This window comes from Typopeltis vanoorti, chromosome 2 (assembly GCF_054136105.1).
Source record: "Typopeltis vanoorti isolate ZY-2024b chromosome 2, IOZ_Tvanoo_1.0, whole genome shotgun sequence".
Classification (NCBI taxonomy): Eukaryota; Metazoa; Arthropoda; class Arachnida; order Uropygi; family Thelyphonidae; genus Typopeltis; species Typopeltis vanoorti.
Genome location: NC_143550.1, coordinates 146,842,477 through 146,855,335, shown reverse-complemented (window position 1 = coordinate 146,855,335; position 12,859 = coordinate 146,842,477). Strand labels below are relative to the sequence as shown.

Genomic DNA, 12,859 nt, shown 5'->3' with positions numbered 1-12,859 from the left:
TTGCGGTGTCGAGGGTCCATTGATCATCGGACCTCACTCCGTTTTTACAGGATAAGGTGGTCAGCCTTATGCCCGGTGTATCCTATGGCCGTAGTGTTGAGTTCTCAAGGCCAGTTTGCCTGCTTTGCGGGATGAAAAATCCCAGAATAAACTGGGGAAAAAACCCTGCTGTCCACGCCCAAGACTGGCTAACTTGGCTATGGCTGAGGAAGATCCTTCAGCTCCTCACGTCACTGATGGGAATCGAACCTAGGACACTCCTTCCCCAGGCATATGGTTGCGAAGCGCATAGCCACTAGGCTAACCGCGCAGACTAAAATAAATAATGCCAGCAGCACCCAGGTTTCCAAGATGGGCACCCTACTAACTGGGCTCAGGTTTGCTTAACTTCAGTGATCAAACGAGAACTGGTGCTATCAAACCAATGTGGCCGCTGACTATATATATATATATATATATATATATTTAAAAATGTATAAGCAGAATGTGAGATTAAAGTTTACCATATGCATAAACCAAAAGTGGTAGGAAAACATCGAGCTTAAGGCCAATGTGTGTGTGTTTGTTTATATATATATATATATATATGAGTCAGGAGTGTCTTTAAATTATATCAAACAGATAATACCTTTATGAAGAAAACAGATTGTTGATACGAAAATAGTAATGAAACATTATGTTGGATCATCACATCACCTAGAAGGCTCTTAGATGAACAACCAACTTCAAGGAAATACATTAATAAAAAATTAGGTTTAATAAATAAACTGTTGAGTATGATTAATAGACTACAAGTAACAATATACTGAATAAGGAGGAATGGATAACTTTAGCTAATTTCTTGAATTGCCATTCATGTTATATTTTCATTCATGGCATGCCAAATTAGACTTCACTATTATTTTATACTTCAGTCTTTATGTGTTCTCTTCTACATTTCCTCCAGAACATCCCATTTTGCTTAACAACACTTCCCACATGAGCAATATTATTTTGCAAACTAGGTGTTATCATAAGAGGCTACAGAGGTTTAGAGGACTGTAACAAAGATGCAATCTTATTAATTGGTGCAAAAGTCACTTTGATCATTGCTGATATAAAATTGATATTTTCACATTTTTATAAAAGCTCCCAAAACTCCTACATCCTATGAAAATAATGATGTTGACAAATGTTGTTTATATAGGACATGTAGGCAAAATGAAACATTCAGGAGAAATATGTCAGGAAAAACATGAGAAAATATGGAACATAAAATAATGAAGTCTGGCACATCAAAGGGAAAAAAAATTCCTTGCATTTCTAACAACAATTATGAAAAAGGTTCAGTGAAAGTGGCTAAAATTTTACAGTTCCCAAAACTCCTGCATCCTCCTATGAAAAAGTATTGACAAATGCATTGTTTTATAGGATATGTCAAGAAGGCAAATGGAACATTCAGGAGAAACTATGTCAGGGATAACATGAGAAAGATACAGAACATAAAATAATGAAATCTGCCATATCAAATGGGTGAGGTGGGGTGAAATGGCAAACTACAAAAATTCCTTACACTTCTCACAACAATTACAAAAGAATTCAGGGAATTTACTGGTGATCTATGTATATCTGCTCTCCTGATGCAAAAAAACTCTTCTCCTTATTGTGCTATCTTCTATCGAAGGTCAGCGACCATCTTGGCAAACAAACTGCACTCTTGTGTTAATCTGAGCAGTTGTGCACTGCTCTTTCCTGTCCACGTCTTGATGTTGTCAAACCATGATATTCTTTTTCTTCCTCTAGTTCCTTTGCCACCAATTCTTCCTATCAAAATAGTTTGTAGAAATTGGTATTTGCTGTTTCTCATGATGTGGCCAAGATATGATGTTTTTCGTTTCTTGATTATTTGTACAAGATGTTTAGCTTTGCCAATGGATTTTAAGACATCTTCATTGGTAATTTTTTCTGTCCATGATATCTTTAGCATTCTTCTGTATAGCCGCATCTCAAAGGCTTCGATTTTCTTGATGGTTGTCGCTTTCAATGTCCATGTTTCAACTCCATAGAGCAGAATAGACCACACGTAGCATTTCAGCATTCGGCATCTGACTTCCATGTTTAGGTCTTTATTGCAGAATAGTGTTCTCATTTTCATGAAGGACTGCAGTGCAACTTCAATCCTTGTCTTAATATCTATTTCTGGATCCCACCGTTCATTAAGCCAGCAACCAAGATATTTATATCTTGACACTTGATCAATATTTTTCCCATTGAGTGTCAGTTTCATTGATGAGGCTGGATGTTTGCTGATGATCATGTATTTTGTCTTGTTGATGTTTATATTTATTCCCATTCTTTGGCTTTCTATGTATACTCTGTCAATGAGTTTTTGGAGATCCATAATATTATCTGCAATTAGCATGGTGTCATCTGCATATCGAAGGTTGTTAACAATCTTTCCATTTATTGTGATTCCCTCTGAACATTCTTCCAATGCTTTTTTAAAGATTACCTCTGCATATATGTTAAACAGGAGTGGTGAGAGAGCACACATCCTTGTCTCACTCCTCTTTTGATGTTAATATCACTGATGGTAATGTTGTCTAATTGAACGGTAGCTGACTGATTCCAATACAGATTTGTTATTAGTTTTATGTCTTGTTCGTCTAGCCTTATTTGTTGAAGGACTTCTATTAAGTTAGTGTGTCTGACTTGTCGAATGCTTTTTCAAAATCTATGAAACACAAAGACAGATTTCTGTTTTTCTATGCTGTTTTTCTATCAAAAAAACTCAAGAAATAAATTCGGTAATGATGATCTGTCACTTGAACATTAGTAATATGGACTAATGAGTAGTTACAACAATACTGACCAACAATCAACTGTATAAATAATACATGCATCTCAACATCACTGAGACTTTAAAAAATACATTTCATAGAAGCTTTTTCATTATTCTGGCTATGTATTTTGTTTATTAAGCAGAATATATCCTGTAATATGCTATATTAATTAGTTTATATAGTTTTAAAATATATATACAGATCTGTTCTGTGTTGATACTGATGAAGCCGGTAAAATTTCCAAAACATGTCAACCTTTTAATAAAAAAGGTGTGGAAAAATAGTGATTATACTTGAACACATTGGTAGTAGTGTTACATGCAATTAGAAGTAGAAAGAAATAGAAGTGGAATTCATGACATTGCCATCCTATGTGAACTTGTGTTTTCCATGTGGGAAGCCAGTAATAACAAAATAATCAAAGCCAAGAAAACAGGAATGAACCATCTCAATAATGAAATGATAGAACAAATATCATGATTTTGCATATCATGCAATTTTTAAAAAATGTTTTAGTGAAAACATGTTCAAAAACCTCAGTCAAGGGTGATACATGAGAAAAGAGCATAGTTTACAATTACCGAGTCTACCTGTCATTTCTTCTTTCCTTAATCTTCCCAAGATTTCTTTTCATATAACTCTCAGCCCTTCCCACTAACAATTAACTAAGAATGACCCAACAGCAGCAAATTTGTTTCCGTACTAACAGAGATCACAGCCAGATGAGTGATTTCTGGCTGTGATCCAAATACGTAATTCCAAATTAAACCGTGCATTATGGCAAATAATGCCAAAATAAAGTTGTTTTGCTACTTTTATCAGCAATACACAAGTCCTACAAGGACTTATGCCAATAAATAAAGATTATAATATTCTAAACTATTTATAATACTTACAACTTGTTGATTAACAAGATGGGCTATAAAATGAGTTGATGACAAACAAGATGGTTTATCATTTCTTCTAAAGCCTCTTTTGAATTGGACAATCAGCCTTTTAAGAATTAATTCTCCTATATTAGGAAACTGAAAAGTTAAAACTAAAGTTACATTCTTATCAGTAACAAACATTTGAGAAATAAATTTTTGGAATCAACAACATTTTATTTAAAAAATAATAATAAATAAAATAAACATTACATATAAACTTATGCATCTTTTGTTATCTATAAATTATCTTTGGTTTCAAATTAAAATTCATCTCATAAATAAGTCAATCAAATTAACACTCCTCTAAAAAATGCACAAGTGTCAGTGTCACAATTAGTATATATCAGAAATGTAAATTATGCTTGTTAATTTCTTACAAAAAAAAATCACTGAATTATCACCCTGCACAACAAAAATGTTTAAAATGAATTCAATTCTACCAAACAAGCCATTTTGTAAGTTTTTCATCAAACTATTTGTTTCAAAACAAAGATTAATGCTGCATTTTAAACCTGATCATTCTCCTCTCAAGCACGTTAGTATTGCATATCGGAATTGCATACTTTTTTTCATAAACTAAAGTGTTTTAATAATTTAGAAACACTTTAGTTTCTGGACTACTGTCATATAGTGGAGCACTGCCTCCCGCCCCCTCCACTTGTAGGTACACGTAATGGTTTAAGAATGTTTTTAAGCAGTCATGTGTGTGTGTATATAACATAAATAAAGCATTAACTTATGTCAGTATGTCAGTTACACAAACAAAAATTTAGAATAAATTTTGCAAACAAATTATTCTGAATAGCTTGGCTTAAGGAACACGGCAACCAGTGTTGTGGAGAATAGACCTAGAAGGAGCAAAGGAGAACCTATACACTATAAATCTAAAATGCACATTGGGGTATGTACATTTTAGATTTATATGATATACAGTGCTACATGTTAAACAATAACAGTATGATTCTGCATTCCTTTAAGAAAGTTTCACTTATCACACAAGATTTAATATACAGTTAACACAAAATATCGGAAAATCTCGACTTAATGTATATTGAATAACAATTTGTAATGTTTTATATATTACTGGAGTCTTCTCTTCTCCACAACATACAAATAGTCATATTGCATGCTGGTCTGACTCAAGAATGCTAATATTAAAATGTTTTTTTCGTTTATATATATATATATATATAATAAATTTTTGTTTGATCTATGAAAAAAGGGTCTCGAACACAATATCATAAGCTAAAATATTTAGAGCAGTAAAGGCTTCATACTGGGTTGATAAATAACTATATAGTCAATAGTGGATAAAAATCGATGTTCATGAAGCAAGCAAATACAAACTAAGAATTTGCATTAAGAAACTTAAATCTCTGGAAGCGATCAATCGCATATGACTTAGAGTTTGTAACGGCATGTGCCACAAATTGCATTGGTATACTCTACGTATTTTAAAATTTCTTTTTTTTTTTTTTTTTTTTTAAACTTCATATGGGAAATATATCTCTGTTCTTTACTCATGCTCAGTTTTCTTCCACCATAGCAATAATGCAAAAGAATTTCTCTGCTGGTCTGAAATGGGATAGGCATGAAATCCTAGACTACAGATCATAATTTACCAACAAATCGACCTTGACTAGAAGGTAGAAATTTGAAAAAAATTTTTTGTGATGATGGTAAATGATGGAAGCACTTGCAACTGATCATGATTACAAATATTACAAAATGCATAACCCCTATATTATGTATTCCATAATCGTGATATTTAAACAGCAAAGTTTGGGTTTAAATAAATATTTGATCAAATAATTTTATAAACATAATATATATACACATACATTTTGTGCTGATTGAAGAAAGGAAATTATCCTTTTTTGCATAAAACATATTTAATTTCTACTAACAAATGAAATCCACACAACATCTTCACAGGAGGGTTAGATGATATTTAAAGCAGTGAAATTCAAATATTTCCCAGAGCTCTTACATGAATCACTGCAACTTGAGAAATGCAGTTGGTAAGTCGCCTAATATTTCTCAAACTCTGCATAGCTGGTGACCTTTTTATTTCTTTTTTTTTTTTCAGTATAAATTTTTTGCAGCATGTCATTTATAAACACATAGATGTATACAAGTATTCATGTATCTATGTAATATGCTGAATTAAATACACAGATTTAGACTTTCACTATAGTAAACACTGCTATAGTGAAATATTCGAAAAGAAATTTACTATAGCAAAGTATCCATTATAATGACTGTGATCTCCATGAGTGTGCTACAGTCGCAGTCAACTTGCTAGTAAAAATATCCAATATTTTTATTAGCATTTGATATTTGTTAGATAAGACTAATATCATATATTTTCTATGTCTGTATGTGTGTCTGTATTCTATAAGCTTACATTATACAACTTGAACATATAATAGTTACACATTTCTTCATGTAATTTTAAAATTTTGATTTCATTTATATCTTGATTTTCTCAGTCAACAGTTCATATGACAGCTGAATTTTTACAGACTTTTTTTTTTTTTTTTTTCAAAGACTGATACTGGAGCCAAAACCATACTATGTGGAATGATGAGATAATCTAAAGCATAGGTTGCCAAACTTTTTCGGGCCACCGCCCACTTTGCAAGACATAAATTTTGTAACGCCCCCCTCCCCCCATTATAACAGTTTGAATAAAACCATATTTCAAATATTTGAGACTGAATAAAACCATATTTCAAATACTCAATACTGTACTGTCGACATTTCTTCTTATATTCAGACATAATGAAGTAATAAAATTTGCAAAAATATTCACAAAATAAAAGATTTAATTTATACGTTGTATGACTCCACTTATCTATCACACTTTCGAGTGATGATTGTTGGCAAAGCACACAAAAATAATGAAACTTATTCCTCAACCACTGGTATTTATCGATTTGAAATCTAGCCCGAATCGACTTGCATGCATTGACTTGTTTGCGATACCATTGTACTCGTGCATTGAACAAGTCACTGCAAACACCCATATTCCTGTCAAAACATGCTGAATTGAGTGAATTACCTACATAATAGTTGACCAACATACTACTAGTTAAGACTCGTCTGTTGCGTGGATAGACTAAAGTCTGTATGGCACGATCAATTTTTACAATAGCGAAAAATGAATAAATTTTTTAAGTATATAAAAAATAGAAGTTAAAATATCCTGTATGACACGTTCGATTTTCTCATTGACATAGAAAATTGACATCTATTTCTATCTGACATGGTAAATTTTCAAATGATTAAATAATTGAAATAGAAAATTGATAAAAAAAAATTGATCGTGTAAGACGAGCATAAGATGAATTAAAATTCAATATTTAAATTTTAAATGATTATCTAATCGCAAAATCACGAAAATAATTACTTTTTAAATATATATTATTAATTTCTTCTATAAAGAGCCACTGATCCCTAGACCGCCTAAACGCCCCCAAATGCTTCTGATCCCACTATACCCCCCCCCCAGAAGGCTTCAGCGACCACTTTGGGACCCTATGATCTAAAGGCATTCAATCACCTAAAATTACTGCTGCGGAGCTTACATACATGTGTGCCTAGATAGACAAAATCTGCTAGCCTGGTTGGTCATGTAAATAGCATCTTCATTCTTCAACCAATAGGTTTGAATTCTATTGGCAGCATAGATTTTGTGAATATCCTCAAGGTGGCAGAAGATTTTAATTTCCTGGTATGAGATCATCATTATAATGCTAAATATGGCTTTATGATCAGTTAGGGTCTCATTTTCAGTCTAATATCCTCATTCCAACTTCCAACCGGTTTATATTTTATAATTGTTTAGAATATCAGGTGTTGGTCATTCGGTTTACAAGTTCTACCCAATTTTGTTTATATTTATTTAGTTTTTCTTCCACTAATTTTATTTTTAGTTCTTTTAAAATATCTTGGTTACTTTTCTTTGTCTAATAATGTGTATTTTGTAGTTCTTCTCGTGAATCTCATTTCACTTCTTTTTATTCCTTGTTTATCTTATTTATTTACTGGCCAAAATTTCACAGCCATATAATAATGTAACTGATGTCCTGAAGTGGCTTGCAACTTTTCATGAGTGGAATTCCCATAAAAAATTATAATAATTGAACTAGTCTCCAGAATTAGAAAGATGGTGAAACCATTTAACTGTAAGGAGAATGATTCTTCAATAGTATATATGAACAGTATATTCACCTGTGATTGGCATTTACACAATGAGATGCTGGTAGGCTGACTAATGAATATATTAAGATCCTATTAACATATTTTATTCAGCTATCTCCAAGTTTCCCCTTAAATCCTATGCTTGATTAACTACCTGAGCTGGCTATGATTCCAGATAGATAATTACTAGAGAGCTTTCTATCAGCTGGTGATAAAGGTATGTTTATGGATATATATATATATATATATGTAGAAAGTATTTTACCTTGGGTATAATAAATGTTAAGAATACCAAGCAATTTTTAATGGAGTAAAACCAGGTTTAAAAATTGCTTGGTATTCTTAACATATATATATATATATACCTTTTTCTACTTTTTTTTTTATATCTGAAATTTATAAAAATTTAAATTTTGCTTACCTTGGTATTAATAATAGCAACTAAAGCAGCATAAACATGAGCAAAAGTGGGAGAGGCTGCTTGAGCTTGCATAATGGAACGAGCAAGTACACCTCTATAAAAAATAAACACATGTACAATTTGAATAAAACTGTAGTTCATCCTAATTTTCTACACAACATAACAAACAAGGTTTACAAATAACAAACTGGAAAAAAAAATTTTAGGAACAGCATAATACTTATAAATTCAATAATATTTACAATTTCATTGAAGACATGAAATTTTAAATACAATTTGTTCTTTTGACCAAGCAAATAACTTTAAACTTACAAATTTGGAAATATCTAAGCAAAGATCTCAACTCAACATTAATCCATTTTAAATCCTCATAGATGGGGGGGGGGGGGAAGATAAGAAGAATGACGAAAAAATTGAATTAGGGCTATAAGGTAGGTGAGTTTTGTTTTCCATGATAGCACTATCTTTTGTACTAAAAGTCAGAAATAGCAAAAAAACACACACGCACTTGAACTTCACCATAAGTGACTTATTATCATTGCAATGGAGGTTTGCAATCTTATATGAATTATGTCACAATGTATGCGTATTTTTTTTAAGAAATTAAGTTTATAATTTAATATTGAAATATTATGCTAGGTATTCCAATGCATACTCAAAGTCAGCTGCATTTGAAGCAGATAACTGTTCAAGATAAAAGGTTAATTAACTGTTTAAGGCCTTGCTGGATGTCATGAGGGATGCTATTAAGATTCAAGAAATTATGCATTTTAACAGCAGACTAACTAATCATATATATATTAAGCAATTTAAGATAATGATCTTTTGCACTTGTCTCAGCAATCTGCTAAGATAAAAACAGCAGGACCACAAAATTTGATATGCAGTTATATGAAGCAAAGGAGTCTTTCATAGAAAGCAGAAGAGATGGGGGTGGGGTATAAATTCTCTTCTCTCCTTAGTGAGAATGAAAAAAAAAAAAAAATAGCTTCTATCGCACCCTGGTGTTTTTCAATTTCTCTGCTTCTGATGCTATTTCATATGTTGGCCAAACTGACAGATCAGCTGAGCTTAGAATAGCTGAAAATATGGACATGGACTAATACATATGCTTTTACTTTTGTCAGGCAAATCACGTTTTTCTGAACATAGTCATCACTAGTACAGGATTCACTGAAACTAGACAAAGATCCACTACAGAAACTGTTTTAATATGACAGTTCCAGTCCAATACTGTATTAACCTTAATTGAAATGGCTGTCTTAATTTGATAATGAGAAATCAACTTAAATTGCCATTTTTTTTAAAAAAAATTATTTCAATCCAATTATTTTTTCTTGAATCTTAGTAGCAACTTATATGGCATTCAACAATAACTATGAACAACTAACCTTGTATTTTACTCATTTTTCTGTATGATTCAAACTCTGAAGACATAAGATGTCTAGCATAAAATATCAGTTAAAAATAAAGTTATTAAATTTAATTTCTTAAAAAAATAACATTATAAATCGTGAATTAATTTGATACAATGTTTGTATGCACACTGAAAAGATAACTTTTTTTGACAACTCTCACCTTAAGTATGTACAAAAAAATTTCACAAGCTTTCAATTATGCAAATTTAAAAATCAAATGACAAAGTTTTGAATAAGAATATGACGAGTAAAATTATAACATTACTGACAGGATATCGCAGCAAAACATTTTAGTATGAAAATACTCTTCTTTTCTTTATCCTAAGGATAAAATTAAAGCATCTCTAATAACAAAAGCTCTAAGGAATTCATATAGTTATGCTTTTTTGCACCTTTCATATGTAATAAACATCATATGTTTATTACACCCTTCATTTTATGAAAGGTGTAATAAAGTGTCATATTTTCTGGTCTATTCTTTCTTGCTTGTTTAGTTTGACTTCACAAGATGGGAAAGAAACAATCCTAAAGAAGACTTCAGTTAAAAGGACTGCATGCTTCTTCGACTGACGAAAGTTGCTATAGCACTTATTCCTTTCTCGAATTACATGTCAAACATACATAAATTGAGGGCTTAACTCTTAGTCAAGAAGAAGAAGTTCATCATGTTGGAGGCTTAATGGATTTTTTACAACACTCAGAAAGAATTAAAACAGAATTTAATACTTCCTATATTTCGTCCCAGTCACTAGGACATCTACGGGGATTACAAAAACAACTAATGTAACATGAACACAAATATCATACAATACTAAGCCCAACCACATGGGTGACACTAAAGTCCTATCTAGGTGGAGCACCCTCTAAGGGCAGTTGTAGGTGGCCTGGAATGTAAGGTGGGACCTCTGATGAGTGTTTCCCAAATCTTTAGAAGCTTAATGCAACCGTATTTATTAAGATTTGGTTGATTTCTGAGAGCTGCTGTGGCTTCTAAGAATGGTCTCTCTGGTGGTTTTCTTCCATGATACCCTGTGGGTGGTGTCCAAGACATGGTCAGCCAAGCCTGAATGACCATAGTTGTGTTTACAGATGTAAGACTTCTGTTCCTCCAGGTGGATGGATGCTGATCTGCCTGTCTGTCCAAAGTACACCAGCTTACAGGAACAGGGTACTTTTGTAAACTCCAGGCAGAGAGAGAGAGGAGGGAGCTGATCTTTCGTAGAACGGATAAGGGTAGCAAGTTTGTGATGGGGCTTATATGCTGTGTGTAGGTTGTACTTTTTTAGAATCTTGGCTATTTTTTTGGATGTGCCACAGATGTAGGGTATGGTGATGGCATTTTTAAAATCTTGTTGACAAGAAGAACGGGGAATGGGGGAGGAACTGATATTTTTTTGATACTGTGATCACTGTAGCCATTGGAGAGGAAGTGGTTGGGCTTGGTATTGTATGATATTTGTGTTCATGTTACATTAGTTGTTTTTGTAATCCCCATAGATATCCTAGTGACTAGGACAAAATATAGGAAGTATTAAATTCTGTTTTAATAATTTCTGAGTGTTGTAAAAAATCCATTAAGCCTCCAACATGATGTCCTCACAGCACTTAAGCCTCTACACACGAAGAAGAAGAAGTGTACTGAAATATACTTCCTGTACTGACTATAAAATCCATATGAAGACATCACCTGAGAGAAAAAATTTACCCAGTATAATATAATCAAACTTCCATGGTATTAGTTTTGCAATAAAATTTCGCATCTCTCTCTCTCTCTCTTAATATTTACTAGAATTCTTGATGTTTCACAAGTTTAGAAATACAGGCATTAGGTACTTCAAACATATATATAATTATGATGAATTATTTTTGATATTATATTATAATATATAATTATATTATATTATATATGAATAATAACCACAATAACCTGAACAATAATTAACCTAATTCAAGTTACTAAATAATTATTTTAAAATACCTTAAAATAAAGCAATGCAGTTCTTAATACTTTAAAAAAATGTCTACTGCTATTTGTAACTATTAAACATTGCTCATGCTAAATGGATATCAATGAATTATAATTCAAAGAAAGAATAATTAATCAATATATTTTTAAAAAAAGTTTGTCTGAAGGGGAAGCATTTCGGCAGGGTAGATTTTAATTTTAATAATGAATTTTTTCTCTCCCACTACATAAATTAAGAGAATTGATTTTGTGAATGAGCTCATTAATAATGTGCTTAAGCCCAAAGTTTAGGACACTGTGCATGAGCCAATGCTGTTCACACCTTGGAAATTATTTGAAGGGAAATATCCCACTGTCTGCTGATGATGTTAAATAGGAGATGGAGCTAATAAAGATGATACAGAGCTCCTACAGGATTATTTGTCACATTAAACTGACAACCACTGTTATCCTGCTAGATGATAATAGTTGTCAGTTTAATGTTGCAAAGTGTAATATCATGCACTTTTGGATGAAAACATTACAAACTATGTATTGCTATCTATTAAACAGACCACTAGAAACTGGACTTTTTAGGGATTTGGAACAGATGGTGAACAGAGATTTGAGATTCAAAGGACATACTGCAAAAGTGGATATCAGAGCTGAAATGATCACTAATTGTTAAGAAATAAAATGACTAATTAGGATAAGTAAGTTGACTACTGTGGAGCTGAAAGTGTGGAGTGTTCCATATGAGGATAAACTGAATAGTTGTTCAATAAGAAATCAATTTGTTTGAACTTGCAGTGGTTTAAGATTTTAGAACTTCTTTGTGTCACCGTAGTAGAGCTGGGACAAGGGTGAGGCAAACAAAGCACTTGCCTCAGGTGAACAATGGGAAAGGGCGGCAAATTGGTGAAAAATTAAAATTAATAACTTGCAAAAATAAAAAAATAAATAAAAAGCCGATTGTATCTTGCAATATTCGTCAAATACTTTAAGCAAACTAACGATTTATGTCGGACGCTCTCGCTCGATACACTCGTTTCCTCGTGTGATATCGCCCTAGTAAGCGGTATGGCACGCGAGTTTGGGCATGTTCGTTGTACATTAAT

At 32.3% G+C, this 12,859-nt stretch overlaps 1 protein-coding gene and 1 pseudogene across 1 annotated transcript in view; both read right to left on the bottom strand.

Annotated features, from left to right (window-relative positions):
* The window catches only part of ncm (pre-mRNA-splicing factor nucampholin), a 306,231-nt gene that overhangs the window by 203,357 nt on the left and 90,015 nt on the right, over positions 1-12,859 (bottom strand). The window contains exons 5-6 of the mRNA XM_090408753.1: positions 8,379-8,472; positions 3,719-3,847 (exon numbers count right to left, since the gene is read on the bottom strand). Coding sequence (XP_090264879.1) covers positions 3,719-3,847; positions 8,379-8,472 — 223 coding nt within the window. The remainder of the gene's footprint in view (positions 1-3,718; positions 3,848-8,378; positions 8,473-12,859) is intronic.
* LOC150109509 (5S ribosomal RNA) lies at positions 327-438 on the bottom strand (annotated as a pseudogene).